Genomic DNA, 16,336 nt, shown 5'->3' with positions numbered 1-16,336 from the left:
ACAACGGTTTATCCCACCCCTCAGATTTGGCCCTGCCAATGGAGAGTTCCCATACCTAACATCTGGATGTGGGTCTGGCTTGTCAGGCTAGGTAGAAGTGTCATTCAGGTAAACATAAGTATGGAGTTTGGGCTTGGTATGAGTTGATCTTCAGGGCAGATGCGTTGCGAGTCAGAGCCGTAGTCCACGGTAGCCCTTTAATTTAATTTCAGCTGCACTTCACACGCACCAGCACAGCCGGAGCTGAACCACACAGAGATGTTTTTGCATAGACATCAATTCAAGTCAGACTCATGCAAAATGGACGAAAGACAGAAAAATGGACAAACAAGTGTGAGCGTGGCGAGGACGTTTGACGGACGGACAGATGATTAAACACGGTGTCCACAGTTCAGTTTAGTTCAGTTCATCAACGAGGTTATCTGACTTTATAAAAATAAGTGAGCTTGTTAAATATACCACATTATCATCATTATTTTTTTTAAAAACAAACAAAAGGAAGAGGGGACTCTATGCATTGACAACCCATCAAGTTAAATATGAATGCATTTGTTACAGTTGAAAAGTACACACACATGTATATTTGCCTGCCAATGTGCAGCTACTCACCCGGCTCTGTTTGTATTGCTTTGAGTTCACGCAGTCAGTGAAAAGACCGAGGCCTATCTGTGTGTGTGTGTGTGTGTGTGTGTGTGTGTGTGTGTGTGAGTGTATGTGTTTCTGTCTGTTTACAGGTCAGTCGGTTGTGTCTGTAAATGTGTGTTAAACTAATCGTCAAGTGTGTGCAGCAGGGGCGGAGCCAGATTTTCAACATTCGTGGCTCAGCCCAGACTGTGGGGGGGGGGGGGGGGGGGGGGGAGTCTGTGGGCCATGCCAGTTTTTCCCTCGACAACATTTTGTGTTCCCAAAAAGCTAGCATGACATGGTTGGTAGTAATGGATTTCTTAGATCGTCTAGTTTCATATGATACCAATATCTTCTTTATCTTATTATAACAAAGTCTCTGAAAGACTTTAAAGTCAGCCATAAAGATTTGGGCTTTTTGAGAAAACATTCGGGGCTAGAGCCCCAGAAGCCACCTGTTTGGCTGCCCCGGTGTGTGTATTTACGTGTGTGTGTGTGTGTGTGTTTGTGCGCGTGCATGCGTTTGTGTGTTAGGGAGGCCAAGCAAACATGCAGCATTAGTCTCTGACACTGTGGCAAGGACAGCTAACCGAACTGAGCATCAGTTTAGTCGAAAATAAATAAATAAATTGAAATAAAATCAAAAGAACGTTGGTTGCTACTATCACACACTCACACAGAGGAGATCCACAGAACTACAATACGTAGAACAATCCTAATCCTTTAGACCTTTTTCTAAACTTAACTAAGTAGTTTTTGGTGTCCAAACCGAACCAAACTGCGACCGTTGCCTAGATATGGGGACAGAAACAATCCTGTGGGTCGAATTAAATAGTAGGTATATGGTTTGTAGGACTTGTTAGTACTTACTGTATACGCAACATGTAGAGTCCATCCATTAGATTGTGTGTTAGCGATGGACTGTGCCTTAAATCTAGAGGAATGGGAGATTTAAGTCAGAGTTTGTCTGATTTATCTGCTCAGCGCTGACTCAAAAGGGTGATTGATCGATTAAGGAAGTACTTTACAAGATGCTGACATGGTCTGCCTTTCACTTTCACTTCCCCCCGTATCTCCTCCCTGTACTTATTTCTCCATCCAAATGAAATCAAAATGATATCATGATGGATTGTTTTCTGCAAGCTTCAGTCCAACACAGCTGGAGCCGACAGAAGCGCGGTGCAGAATTGTTGCACCTTTAAATCTATGTCAGGAAATATGAATTATATATGGCAGTGGTTCCCAACCTTTTGGGTTTGAAGTCCCCCCACAGCTCTGTCAGATTACTCATGTACACCATCCTCAATTCCCAATGCATGTTCCACATGTAAAACACTATTCGTTATATAATGGTGGTTGTCAATATTAAGGTTGGTTCGGTCAGCAATCCTACAGTAGGCTACCTTATGAAAGACGGTTGGCGGCAACCACGCGCGCCATTAGCAGCGCCCCGACCGCGCTGAACGCAACATGCATGAAACAGCTTTTAGCTAACTAACGTTAGCTGAACGTAAGGAGCATGCAACTGCTTTTAGGCAGTGGTGTAGTCTAGTTTTTTGTAGTGAGTATACGTCATTTTTTTCCCTCCCAGCATTAGACTCGCCCGTCCCAGAGCGATACCGCGTGTCGCATCAGCCTGATCTGGCTCATTTTCAGTAGTTTCTGTTAACGTTTACCAAAACACTGAAAGAGTGTAGTTTAAATTTGCTTTCGTTTCATATATCTATCTACTTTAGTGATTCACATTAGTTAATTGCAAATTTGCGCGGAGAATAACAAGCAACAGTGTTGTTGTTCCTAGGCGACTCGCAACACAGACGGGGTGAGTTTATGAATGTAAAGTGTGAAAGTTCTCACACAAAACAATCATGGTTATGTAACGGTATCCTTGTGTTTTTGTAAGAGGGTATACTGAAATCCTCGACCTTTCCTAGTGGGTATCACCTAGATTACACCGCTGCGTTTAGGGTAAAAGTAACCGATGGTTGGGAATCACTGACCTATGGTTTTATTCTGTAAACATCCCCCGTCACAGGAAGTGGTAGTTCTACTGTTATTGTAGTTCTGTGGATGCAGAGTTGCGAAGCAGCGTTTTTAACAAACAGTGTGTGGCAACGTGTGTCCACTTAGAGCGCACAGGTGAAAACACTACTCTCCTATCTCACAAAAAAACAGTATTAGCATTTAACGGTACAGTGATAAATCTTTTTTTTAAAAGTTCATTTTTGTTCACACAACTTAAAAAAATAAAATAAAAGAAACAGAAAACAGTATTCACCTGCAGCCATGTTGGGAAAAGAAAGATATTTTCTGTTTTTCTAAAATGTAATACTCCTCTTAATAAGTTAAACAATAATTTAAAGACATTTCAAATGAGAAAAACAATTACAGACTGTTACCGCAGAAAGACAGACGTGTCGTGTGTTCAACAACAAAAAAAACTGTATACAACAAATACTAGAAACAAAGCAAAGAACAGACAGGAAGCAGAAAGGAAGAAGTCATATAATACAAATCGACATCGTCGTCGTACACAGAAGCCGAGTCCTTCGGCCCAGTGTTAGTGACCAGTGATAGAAACTCTCTGAGGGAATATTTCATATTAGTCAATAAATATACGAGAGTATACAATAGAATAAAGAGGAAGAGACAAAAAGAGAGAGAGCAGGAAAACAGACGGGGAGGGAAATAGTCTCTATGGCTTTTACAGGCTTTGTGGCCCAAATAACCTTTAAAATATCATCACACAGTAGCTACAAACTCTCTCCAAAACTCCCGAAACAGCTGCTCTGAAACAGGCAGAGCTACAGAAAACAAGTCATGGACAAAAGAAAGTCAAACAAAGTGGGATTGTTGGAGATGCTCGATGTGACAGCCTTAAACACTCAACGAGCTGCGGGGGTTGTTTGGATAATTTGGTGCTGTTTTATATAGGAGCCCCAGACATGACATGTGGGAAAAATAAATAAATTGTGGCCACAATATACTGCAGGTATAATGTGCACATAAAATACTAATTTGTGGCCACAAAATACTAATTTGTGGCCACAAAATAGTATTTTGTGCGCCAATTATACCTATATTTTGGCCACGAAATAGGTATAACCTGCGCACAAAATAGTAATTTGTGCGTTTGTCTGAATATCATGCCCATTAATTACCTGGACACCAGTTGAAGCAGGAAGATTTACACGTGCGTAAGGTCACAAATTTGTATTTCGTGGCTACAAATAATCATTTTCGGACGTCATGTCTGGGGCTCCGTAGTTTTCCCGGTGCACTCTACCGGTTTTATTTAACCGTTGGTTCTCATGGTAGTTCCAGGATGTTTATGGAGTCATTTAAAAAAGGAGGGAAATCACCTTTAAACATCCTTAAAGATCAAAGTTTGAAGCGGAAAACAAACTAAATAAACTTCTGAATCTCCATGTTCCACATGGAAGTTTAGACCGCTGGTTCCCAACTTTTCCTTTCTTTTATGTACCTTCGCAGTTTGACGCGCATAACTGTGTATTATTGTGTTAGAAAAAAGTTGAAATAAGGAATCATTTTGACTGATATTTAAGATAAGAGAGGTTGAGGGCTAATAACAGATATGTCATACTTTAGTCAGGATAAATCAGTGATCTGATCCTTAATTTCAGTAACAAAGAGCATTTAATGGAACCATCCATGTTATTTTTGGGTTATTTGGTTGAAAGAAACCCACGTTTCTGATAGAGAAACTTTGAAAACGGGTCAAATTTGACCCGAGGACAACAAAAGGGTTAAAGCTCCCATGCCATGAAAATTTCACTTCATGAGGTTTTTTAATATCAATATGAGTTCCCCCAGCCTGCCTATGGCCCCCCAGTGGCAAGAAATGGTGATAGGTGTAAACCGAGCCCTGGGTATCCTGCTCTGCCTTTGAGAAAATGAAAGCTCAGATGGGCTAATCAGGAATCTTCCTTTTATGATGTCATAAGGAGCAAGGTTACCTCCCCTTTCTCTGCTATAGAGAATTTGGCCTGCCCATGAGAGAGAGAGACGTCATGGTTTGCAAACAACCAAAGTGGCAGTTGGTCAAGGCCACACCCCCCCCCCTCTCCTCCTCAATAGCATTTAAAGCTACAGACACAGAAATGGCACATCCTAAAGAAAGCTCATTGTGGGACTGGCTCTAGTGGCTGTAATTCTGCACCAAGGCTGAATTTCGTGAAAGAGACTTCAGATACAGTATTAGGGGACCACTAAGGCCTACAGTATATAAAAGCAGCATGTCATAGGACCTTTAAGCTAACTGGTCAACATACAGTGCAAGCTGCACACAGAGACATAACAGCACCCATGGGATTGTGTTCGTAGGAAGTTAAATATAGTTTTTGCCAAGATTTTCCAAAAATAATCTATAACGCAAAGGAGGCTTAAGCGAATGCAAATTGTGACGCGTGCGCTGACTTCCTGAGTTATGGCTGTGTAGAAGACACTTATCTACCAGAGAGGGGGATTAGAGAGAGAGGAGTCAGCGACCCTGAGTGGTTTATTAAACCGCTGAATATCTGCACAGAAACATGCAGCTTGGACGCAGAAGCAAAGCTAAACAAACCGCCAAAATAAAGCACCACAGCAGCTGTATGTATGATCCGTCACCGATAGGAAGCTGCTGTACAGGATTGTCTACTTAAGCACGTTTGAAATCACCACTGAGACATGAAAAAGTCAAAAATATCCCACACGCTGCCAAATAATTAATGCTCCCTGTCGGGAGGATCATGAGTGATCAGACACTGGCGCTGCGTTGGATATTTCTGTCTGTTTCAGTCCGTAACATCCGTGCCATTGTTCACCTGACTTTGAGGATTCGAAGCGCTCATGAAAACTTTGTCGTTTGAAATCTCCACTCAAAGAAGAAAAGCCAACGCAAACGCGGGATTCGTGACCCGTAGAAAAGGTCAAGAAAACAAGACGGAGGGTATTATTCCTTTATCTTCCTATTTTGTTCTGTAATTTATTTTTTCCCCATGCGGCGCTTTGACAGATAACAGCATGAAAATTCGACACCCTCTCTCATTGCATTTCTTATTACCCATGAGCCCCTGCAGCCTAGTGTCTGGCTGTCACACACTTCAGTCAGAGTGAGGCAGCAGCTTCTGAGTTCATTATGGCTTGTTTGTATGAGTTTACAACAGAAGAAATGATGCTTCTTTTTTTGTAGTTTCTAATTTAGCAACATATGAAACTCTGCTCTTACATAAGGTTTTTCCATCGGCTTGAGTCGGACGTCTTTAGCCGCACTGTGTACGTTGTTCTCATGAAGCATTCATATATATCGCTACGAAAACACCAGTGAATCATTCATTCAGCTTTTCTCCTCTACACCCACCCTCACTGGGGCCTCAGTCACTGAGCTTGTAGATAATTTCAACTGTAAAATTACGAATGTTATTGATGCTATTGCTCCCACTAAGGTCAAAGCTGTCTCTGGTAAGGAAAGATCTCCATGGAGAAATTTTATAGTTGTGAGAACAGAAAAAAAGAGTGTCGAAAAGCTGAACGCAGTTGGCGAAAATCTAATCTCCAGGTCCATTATAACACTTATAAAGAGAGACTTCGCATTTATAATATGGAACTAAGAAATGCAAGGCGGTCCTTTTTCTCTGATATTATTGCCAGAAACAATAATAATTCACGTGCTTTGTTTGCTTTTGTTTGTTACTGTTGATAGATTAACAAACCCTCCAGTACCAATAGCATCTGAACTGTTGTCTACCAAGGCTTGCAATGACTTTGCCTCCTTCTTCACAGACAAAATTCAGAAAATTAGACAAACAGTGCTTCCATACCAAGTACAGGATATGTGTTGTCACAGTGTGCACGCAAAACAAATTCCAACATGACACAATTTCATACGATCAACCTTAAAAACCTGGAGGACATAATACAACATCTGAAAACCTCCTCCTGTTGCCTTGATATTCTACCAACGGGTGTTTTCAAAAATGTTTCGAATTGTTTGGCTTCTGATCTTCTACAGATTGTAAACACATCTCTGCTCTCAGGTATCTTCCCACAGGCCCTGAAAACTGCAGTCATCAAGCCACTCCTAAAAAAGAACAATCTAGACACGACACTAATGAGCAACTATAGGCCAATATCAAACCTTCCATTTTTAAGTAAAATCATGGTCAAAATCAATGGTTATCCAACAACTCAACCTTTTCTTATCACTAAACAACAGTTTTGATGCCTTCCAGTCAGGTATTCGACCACACCACAGCACCGAGACGGCTCTTGTTAAAGTCTTTAATGACATCCACTTAAACACAGATAGTGGCAAATTAGTATTACTTGATCTCAGTGCTGCATTTGATACGGTAGACCATGACATATTGCTTGACTGATTGGAAAACTGGGTTGGTCTTTCTGGCTCAGTACTAAAGTGGTTTGAATCCTAATTAAAGAATAGGGACTACTTTGTGTCTATAGGTAATTATACATCTGAGCATACAAATATGACGTGCGGAGTTCCCCAAGGCTCAGTTCTGGAGCCTCTTCTGTTCAACATCTACATGCTTCCACTGGCTCAGATTATGGAAAACAACAAAATAAGTTACCATAGTTATGCGGATGACACACAAATTTACATAACCTTATCGCCAGGGAACTATAGCCCAATACAACAATTAAATATGTGCATTGAAAATATTAATGATTGGATTTGCCAGAACTTTCTTAAATTAAATGAAGAAAAAACGGAGGTGGTTGTTTTTGGAGCAAAAGAGGAACGATTGAAAGTCAGCGCTCAGCTTCAAACGACAATGTTAAAAACAACAGACAATGCAAGAAATCTTGGTGTAGTCATGGACTCAGACCTAAATTTTAAAAGCCACATTAACATAATTAAAAAATCAGCCTATTATCACCTTAAAAATATATCAAGGGTTAAAGGGCTTATGTCTCAGCAGGATCTGGAAAAACTTGTCCATGCTTTTATCTTGGACAAGTGTCTTTACAGGTCTCCCTAAAAAAATCAATCAGACAGCTGCAGCTGATTCAGAACGCTGCTGCTCGAGTCCTCACTAAGACCAAGAAAGTGGATCACATCAATCCAGTACTGAAGTCTCTACACTGGCTTCCAGTGCCTCAAAGAATTGATTTCAAAATACTTTTACTGGTTTATAAATCACTATACGGTTTAGGGCCAAAATACATTTCTGATCTGTTACTACATTATGACCCACCCAGACCTCTCAGGTGGTCTGGGACAGGTCTACTTGTTGTCCCCAGAGTCAGAACTAAACAGGGGGAAGCAGCGTTCAGTTTTTATGCTCCACATATCTGGAACAAACTCCCAGAAACCTGTAGGTCCGCTGCAACTCTCAGTTCTTTTAAATCTAAGCTAAAGACCTATCTTTTTGATGTTGCTTTTCTTTAAATAATCTATTTTATTAACTTTAATTTCTTATACTTCACCGTAACTTTTATTCTTATACTGCACTATCAATTTTATTCTTGTCTTTTAATGTTTTTAATTTGTTTATTGTTTTTTAATTGTTTTCTAACTGCTCTTTAATGTTTTATGTAAAGCACTTTAAATTGCCCTGTTGCTGAAATGTGCTATATAAATAAAGCTGCCTTGCCTTGCCTTATGAAAACTAAAGCTCTGTATTTGGTATGTATTCTAGTATTTATGACAGTCACCTAACATTGACTGCTGCTGTGTAAGAGCATAAGGATCCTCGTAGGGAGGAGGTCGGGGGGGATGTTTGGCTCCTAAAAAATAGGACTTTAAAGCCAGGGAACAGAGTTCATGTCCTGAAGAAGTTAAGGAGAAAACACAAGACTTTCACCCAGGAAACAGGTGTTCATGTCCCGGGAGTATATCTTAAGGGGGCCGCTATTTTAACCCAAACGAACTTGTCCGGTAACACTTTACTTGAAGGTATCTACATAATAGTGGCTCCTTAGATCGAATCGTCAACTATTCATGGTCTCCCCTACAAGATATATACGTATGCATATAAATATATCCAAGACATATGCAGTGGTCATGTCATGGAACTGCTGAATTAGTGTACTGGCACCTTTTTGGTCCACTTATGGCAGTGATCATGGCAAGTTCAGTGCGACTTACCCATGAAAAAACCTTATGTGTTGCTGCACTTTTCACATCTGACATCACACACACTCCAATGATCCCCCTTTGGCATTTTTGAGCAAGAAGAAAGGAATAAGAGATGGAGAGGCAGAGGAAGAAAGAAGAATGAAAGAAAGAAAGAATGAAAAATAAAAAATAAAAAATAAAAACTGCCCTTCCATCTAAAAAAAAAAAAAGAAACCAGCCTGGTTCCCGGAAGCTACCTCAGCGATGCTAACTCCTTCCCTCGCCCGCCGTTAGTACGGCGCAAACTTCTGTCTCTCCGGCTTCTTCATCCCATTGGCCGAGGAGGAGATCTTAGCCGTGTAGGACGCCAGGGCCGCCGCCGCAGCCGCGTGAGCCTGAACGGGAACGCCCGCCGCCGTCTGCATCGAGCCCGGCAACATGGGCGCCCCGATACCTGCTGCTGCCGCCGCCGCTGCTGAGGCGGGAGGGGTGGAGAGTGCCAGGTAAGGGAATGATTTCATTCCCAGGAGGCTGGAGAGGGGGAGGGCGTAGGGAGCGCCCAGCATTTGAGCATGGGGCAGAGCAGCGCCCATCGCTGCCAGGGGGGAGGAGGAGGAGGAGGCGGGGGGGGCGGGCTGGGTGAAGCTCATGGTCAGGTCAACGGGAGACGGCATGGAGGAGGACTGGGCAGTGGATTTGGCGGTCTCTAAACTGGACGGAGGGAGGGAGGGAGGGAGGGAGGTGGAGGGAAGAGACGGAGGGTGGAGGGAGGAGAGGGGTAACGGAGAGGGAGTTTTGGATGGAGAAGGGTTAGAGGGTTAAATCAAAAACATGTTAAACCTAAACCAAACCGAAAGCAAACAGGATATTTTGGAGAGTAAAACAAATGAAAGGAAAACCAAGGAAGTTTGACAGAACTAAAATCATAATAAGACAGGTGTGTTTTGCTGGAGGTTGCAACAGATTACTGTAGGGGAGTTCGCTGTACGGATGGGGGGTGTGCTGTATAAGTTGGGGTGATGGCTTGGGAGGGGGCTTAGGGGAGGAGGGAACACAACCGGTGTAGATAGACATTAGGATGGAAGCTTTGTCACAGATGATTCAAAAACAGGAAACAGAAGCAGAAAAGGAAAACCCCCCAAAAAACTGAGCTACTCTTTTGGAGAGCTATAAAGTCCCCCGTCCAGGTCAACATTCTCCTGCTCGTGTCTTTTATGTCTTTGGGGTTCATATTCTAAGTGAAATAGATATCAAGGAATGTAACATTTAACATCATTGTTTCAACCACAGAAATGGACAACAGCTCAATGAGTGCACAGACTTGTAGGGTGCCCTTCAGCACTGGCACTTTACTTTTTTTAAACTAGCGATGCACCGAATCCAGATTTTTTGGGGTTTGGCCGAATACCAAAGTCACTGGTTAAGATTCTGCCGAAACTGAATACCGTCCATGAACCCAGTAAACACATGAATGAAGTAAACAGTGACTGTCCTTCCTTTGCCGTACCTGAAGTTGCTGCATTCTGGCTGCTGTCTGGAGATTCCTTCATGCACAACTCGTATTCTTTCAGATGTTTCAGACCAGATGTTGTAACAGTAGCCATGTTGTGTACAGTTTGGGGTCCTCGCCACCACCAGACCAATCAGCATTGAACAGATTGAGCATGTAGCTGGACTTAAATGGCCTTCTTTTGACTGAAAGTACCACCAAACAACACTTTTTCTGCTCACCAGTTCCATTTCCACACCTACGTAAACACCTTCCCGTAATCAACGGCAGCGTCATTACGGCGACCAGCGTAGCGCGCGTAATGCAAGTGTAGGGTTCGGTTCCCTGGGAAAAAATTCTAAGGTTCAGCAGAAACCCAACCCCATCAAAAAGCCCAATATTCAGGCAAATCTGAATCCTGGATTCAGTGCATCCCTGTTTAAAACATATTTATCATGGGTTAAATGATATGCATTTGTATTGACTGTCCTGCTATGAATGCTTTGTGTGTTGTTTTTTTTTGTAATGAGCACACTGTAGCAAATTCCTAGCAACTTAGTTGCATGGCAATAAAGTACTGAATCTCGAGTCTTAGACCGGTTACACACTGCAGGCGTGACGTGAGCGTGGCGTTTCTGTTGCGTGTCAGCTGCGTGGATTTTGTCTGTCTTTACACACCAGAAAGGTGTCTGAAGCCGTGCTGCTGCTGCTAGCCCTGTCTGGACACATGGATGTTTCCCATTGATAAAATGAAATACCAAGTTAAACATAAATATATACTGATCTGATTACAGCAAAGACAACGTCGGCAGTATTGACAACAAAATAGGTTACAGAATATTTCGTTCTATATTGACAGGTGCAATATTAGAAAATCGATTAAAAAAAAATTACATTCATATAGGCCTATCTGCATTTATATCAAAACCTAGAGGCTTTCAAATATCAACATGTCATTTGTTAATATGTATTTGTGTCTAAATGACATATAAACATATTTTGCCTGGAAACGCTTCCAACACGCTCGCGTCTCGCGTGAAAAATAGGCGTCGGTTCTATTTCTAGCAGGCACGCGTCTCAGGCGCGTCTCGAGCTGCTTTTTACAAATCGGTAAAAAGTGACAAAAAAAACCATCAAAAACCTCACCAAAAGTGACAAAAACTTGTTAAAAAAAAGTGACAAAAAAATTTGAAAAAGTGAGAGAAAGAAACATCAGACTAAGAGGGAGCAGCCCTAGAAATTTGTGACAAAATAAATTGAAACAAAAAGTGAACAAAAAGTCTCAAAAAGTGACAAAAACATCAGGAAAAAGTGAGATTTTTTTTTTTTTTTAAAGTGACAAAAAACGTCACCAAAAAAAGTGGAATTCGAAATTTTGACCCAGAAAAAAAAAAAAAAAAAAAACGTTGCATGGTCGACGGGAAGACAACACAAGGGTTAAATGAGTGTTTGGTGACCTTTTCAGTTCTTGTTTTGGGCTAACCTTTACAGATGTCATTTACGCCTGGCAGAGATATGAAAGTGAGCCAGATGTGGTCCGTGGATTTCCTTCTCAAGATAAGATACTCAGATGTAGATCACATCTTACTTTCAGGTGCATAAAGGGGAAATAAAGGGGAAATATTTACTGTGTCCCCTGAGTTTAAAGACAGTGAGACTGGTGATCGAGAGGGGAAGAAGGATGAAACTGGTACAGCTCTTCATCAAGCCAGACACCACTGGACAGGAAAGGTTAATGGGTAACTTCGTTTTTTTTTTTTTACAACATGGACCCCATTATTCTATGTTTGTGTGTCTAAGTGACTGATGGGAACAACAATCTCTGACATTGATCTAGTATGAACCCTACTGTTATCCTCGGGTCAAATTTGACCCGTTTACAAATGACAAAAGAACGTTGAAAAAAGCTAAAAAAACGCTGAAAAAAATGACCAAACAAATCTTTTTAAAAAAAATTGACCAAAACATAATTAAAAAAACGCCAAAAAAGTGACAAAATGTTTTCAATAAAACCGACAAAAACGTTGAGACAAGTGTAGAAAAAGAACAACAAGTGTTTAGTCTCGCATTGCCAGACCTTCCTCCACAGCGCTGTGGCTAGTCCACACAGCATTCCTGGATGGGAGAACAACATGCTCTGGTTTATTGCCATTTCTTTAAACCAATCACAATCATCTTGGGCGGGGCTGAGCTCCGGACGGAGCCACGGTGTCTCTGCTAAATAGTCTCAGGAAGGAACTTGTTTTGGTGGAACATGTGGACGTTCAAAACTAGTTTTAGTCGTGCAACAGAAAACTCCGATTGGACAGATAGTCTAGCTAGCTGTCTGGATTTACCCTGCAGAGATCTGAGGAGCAGTTAACCATAGTCCTCACAAATCCACCGGAGGTTAGAACCCACAGAGAAAGAGGAAGGGGACGGAAAAGGGACTCAAAACGGGGGTTGGGTCGGAAAAAAAAAAAAAAAAAAAAAAAAAAAACTCTGTCCCTCTACCCCTCTGTCTTCCCTCTCTCCCCCCCTCTCCCCCCTCTGTCTTCCCTCTCTCCCCCCCTTTCCCCCCTCTGTCTTACCCTGAAAATTCACCTCAAAACGCATTGAAAATGCAAAACACAAGATTTTTGTGGAACTTCAATGGGGAATAAAGACTAACAAGACAGATAACAACATTGAACTCTACACAAACAGTAATTTATTTTTTTCATTTAGGAGATACATTTTTCATAGTGACACAGGACACAGGAGTTGCCGGATGTTCTGGCTCAAATTAAGCCCTGGTTTCTAGTATTAATCTGCTGCTCTGTGGTCAGACGGAGAGAGAAGAGACGGAATAACCTTCGACAGGAAGTCTTATCTGTCTGTTGACTGACTGAAGAGAGAAAGAAAAAACATAATGGAAAAGAGTGGATTTGTCATTGATACTTCAGCATCAGTCTCTCACCCTCCCTGACCTGACATTTCAGAGTGAATGAGGCTGACCCATCCGAACATCCAGCGTCTGTCTTGCTGCGCGTGTGTGTGTGTGTGTGTGTGTGTGTGTGTGTGTGTGTGTGTGTGTGTGTGTGTGTGTGTCTGTGTGTGTGCCTAGCCTATTCTCCCTGCGGTCGGCGGCAGAAAGAGCTTTAAGTGAAATATCAATTCCATCCCAAGTCCAATCATGAATTTGCATATTCATGGTGGTGTGAACTTGCCTGGCAGTCTGTCTCATGTCTCTCACATGGAGAGCCTGATTAGATGGCTGCGTCTCACGCGGTACATCCTCCAGATGTACCATATGAGGAGTGCACCTGTGCTGTACTGTTGCTCCACTTAACCCAAAATGAAATAAAAATCCACATTTTCTTTGCTGCCGTTGTTTTAAGAGGCATTCAACTGCACATATTGGATAACTTGGTTTTTTTCAACCTATTTTCCCATGTTTTTGTGTCTAAGTGACTGATGGGAACAACAATCTTTGACATTGGTCCAGTATTAAGCGAGATCACTGCTGTCGGCAGCGGAGAAACAAGCTACTATGTAAGTTAATGGGCAATTCTGCTCTGGTGAGCAGAAAAAGTTGTTGTTTGGCAGTACTTTCAGTCAAAAGGCCATTCAAGTCCAGCTACATGTTCTATCAGCAATGCTGATTGGTCTGGTGGTGGCGAGGACCCTAAACAATACACAACATGGCCGCTGTTACAACATCTGGTCTGAAACATCTGAAAGAATACGAGTTGTGCATGAAGGAATCTCCAGACAGCAGCCAGAATGCAGCAACTTCAGGTAAAAAGTCCCTGTTTACTTCATTCATGTGTTTGCTAAGTTCATGGACTGAGGATGGGAGGAGGAGTCAGCACAATCTCAACCAGTGGATTCGGTATTCGGCCGAACCCCAAAAATCTGGATTCGGTGCATTCCTACCATCTCTACGCAGTTGAAAACAAAAAGAGAAAAGTACTGGTAGCAAAAAAGTGAGCTGAGTCGAGCAGACAGTGATAACGCGACATAAGATCATTTGGCTCTCTGACTTATTTGATAATTCAACAGTGCAACTATTTAGTGCATGCAGGGCAGTAGCATTATAAATATGAAGATTTACTCTGAAGCAGACACAGACTCCGACACTCTTAAAAGTTTGTGGCTTTGAATTAGTCCAGTTTTCTGAGTTTTTTCTCAGTGCATAAAATGACTGAACATAATGATTTTTGGGGGAGGAAAAGCTTGACAGAGTTCTTCTCATCTGTAATCTCAACCATCTCTTCTGGGTGTTCATTAAAAGAAGTTCAAGTTAAAAGCAAACACCTACCGAGGAGGCAGAGGAGCAAGAGCCTCCGTTCCTGGAGAAGCGAGTGAAGTTAATGAGAGCGAAATCTCAGCCTGGTTTGAAGGGTAACTTTTTTGTTTTAAACTGGACCCTATTTTCCCATGTTCTTGTGTGTAAGTGACTGATGGGAACAACAATCTTTGAAACTGGTCCAGTATTGAGCGAGAACGCTGTAACCAGCAGCTGTGAACCGGGCTGTAATGTAACCCTACAGGACTAATGTTTAACGTCACTTAGTGTCCACTAAAAGTTCTGTTTTTGCCGCTGACAGACTCAGATTATTATTCTAAGTGTCTGACAACATTATGGAAAGGATCCCTACAGAGATAGACCTTTTAGTTAAAGAGTAAGATCCTTTTTGTATAACATAAAACTGCCCCAAAATCACCATCACCAAACTACACCAGACTCCATGTAAATAATCAGGACTTTTAGCGTGTATAGAGCCAGCATATCTCCACATGTAAATGGGTGAATTAAGGGATTATGTCAACCAAACCAGAGTGGTGATTGTTGGAACAGTGGAAAGATGAACCAAGACGGCTTTTGGTAGTTTTATTTTGTTTCTGTCCACTGAATGAAGTGTGTTTTACGATGATTAAATTACTGTTTATTTACATGGAGACTGGTTGCTTTAGCGAACGCAATTTCGCGGATGTTTTTATGTTTAAAAAAAGGATCTTACTCTTTAACTAAAAGGTCTATCTCTGTAGGGATCCTTTCTATAATGTTGTCAGACACTTATAAATATAATCTGAGCCTGTCAGTGGCAAAAACAGAACTTTTAGTGGACGCTGACTGAAGGTGCGCGATTGTCCATTAACGTTACATTACAATAACCCTATCAACTTACATTGTAGCTTGTTTCGCCGCTGCCAACTGCAGCGATCTCGCTTTATACTGGACCAATGTCAAAGATTGTTGTTCCCATCAGTCACTTAGACAGAAAAACATAGCAAAGAACCCAGAGTTACCCTTTAAAATGGAAAACTAACTCCAACAAGAAGTGCTTTCTAGATACTTCCCTGTCTTTGTTATTTGAAGCTTACCATGAAGTGATCAGGTACTGAGCCAGGTTGATGGCGATCGGTGTGCCGGTGATGGTGACGTGGCGGTCACTGGTGCTGTCGATCTGACTGCCGATCTTGATCTGAGCCCCCGACACCTGCCGGATCTCGTTTATCTTGGTGCCCTGGCGACCAATGATGGAGCCAATCAGCTGTGGGGGAGGACGAGATGGAGAGGGTCAGGTGTTAGAGACATCCACTTGTACCATAGGCACCGATACCGTGGGTGCTCCGGAGCTCGAGCACCCACGGAAAATACTGAGCCCCCACGTGTGCCAGACTGCCATTAGGCTCCATTCATTTAAAATTAAACATTGCAGTTGGTGCTAAGTGAAGCGTCTGTCATAGTGCGATTGGTTATGTCGCTGTCAGTCCTCTGCTCCATATCCTATCCACCAATCACAGCGTCTCTCGGATGAAAACGCCTCTTTAGTGACTCCCCTCCATCCCCCCACTATACAGTGCGTGCATGTGCATTAGGTAATCCGAGTAAGACTAAAATGGACAGATTTGTTATTAAAAAAGCAAAACCTAATGATGCAAGTGCATCAACGACATCCACCACCAGTGCAGAGAGCTCCACCGGGAATCGCGGTTACGTGTCAGTTCCAATCCTATCGGTAGTTGTGAGAAGTGGTGCTGTCCTGAGTTGAAAGGAGGGGGGGGGACGAAGGATTCAGGCAATTATCTTGGAAATGTACTTCCGATTATCCAGACCACCACCTCGGACCATTTCCAGGAAGTAAGAACGCTGAAAAAAGGGCAATTGTCCA

The 16,336-nt window shown here is 42.2% G+C and overlaps 1 protein-coding gene across 1 annotated transcript in view; it reads right to left on the bottom strand.

Moving 5' to 3' along the window:
• Nucleotides 1–8,997: 8,997 nt before the first annotated feature.
• Nucleotides 8,998–16,336, bottom strand: part of pcbp4 (poly(rC) binding protein 4) — a 62,259-nt gene continuing 54,920 nt past the window's right edge. The window contains exons 12-13 of the mRNA XM_028576102.1: nt 15,546–15,715; nt 8,998–9,418 (exon numbers count right to left, since the gene is read on the bottom strand). Of these exons, the coding sequence (XP_028431903.1) occupies nt 8,998–9,418; nt 15,546–15,715 (591 nt within the window). The remainder of the gene's footprint in view (nt 9,419–15,545; nt 15,716–16,336) is intronic.

This window comes from Perca flavescens, chromosome 4 (genome assembly GCF_004354835.1).
Source record: "Perca flavescens isolate YP-PL-M2 chromosome 4, PFLA_1.0, whole genome shotgun sequence".
Classification (NCBI taxonomy): domain Eukaryota; kingdom Metazoa; phylum Chordata; class Actinopteri; order Perciformes; family Percidae; genus Perca; species Perca flavescens.
This window is presented reverse-complemented; position numbering and strand designations above follow the sequence as displayed.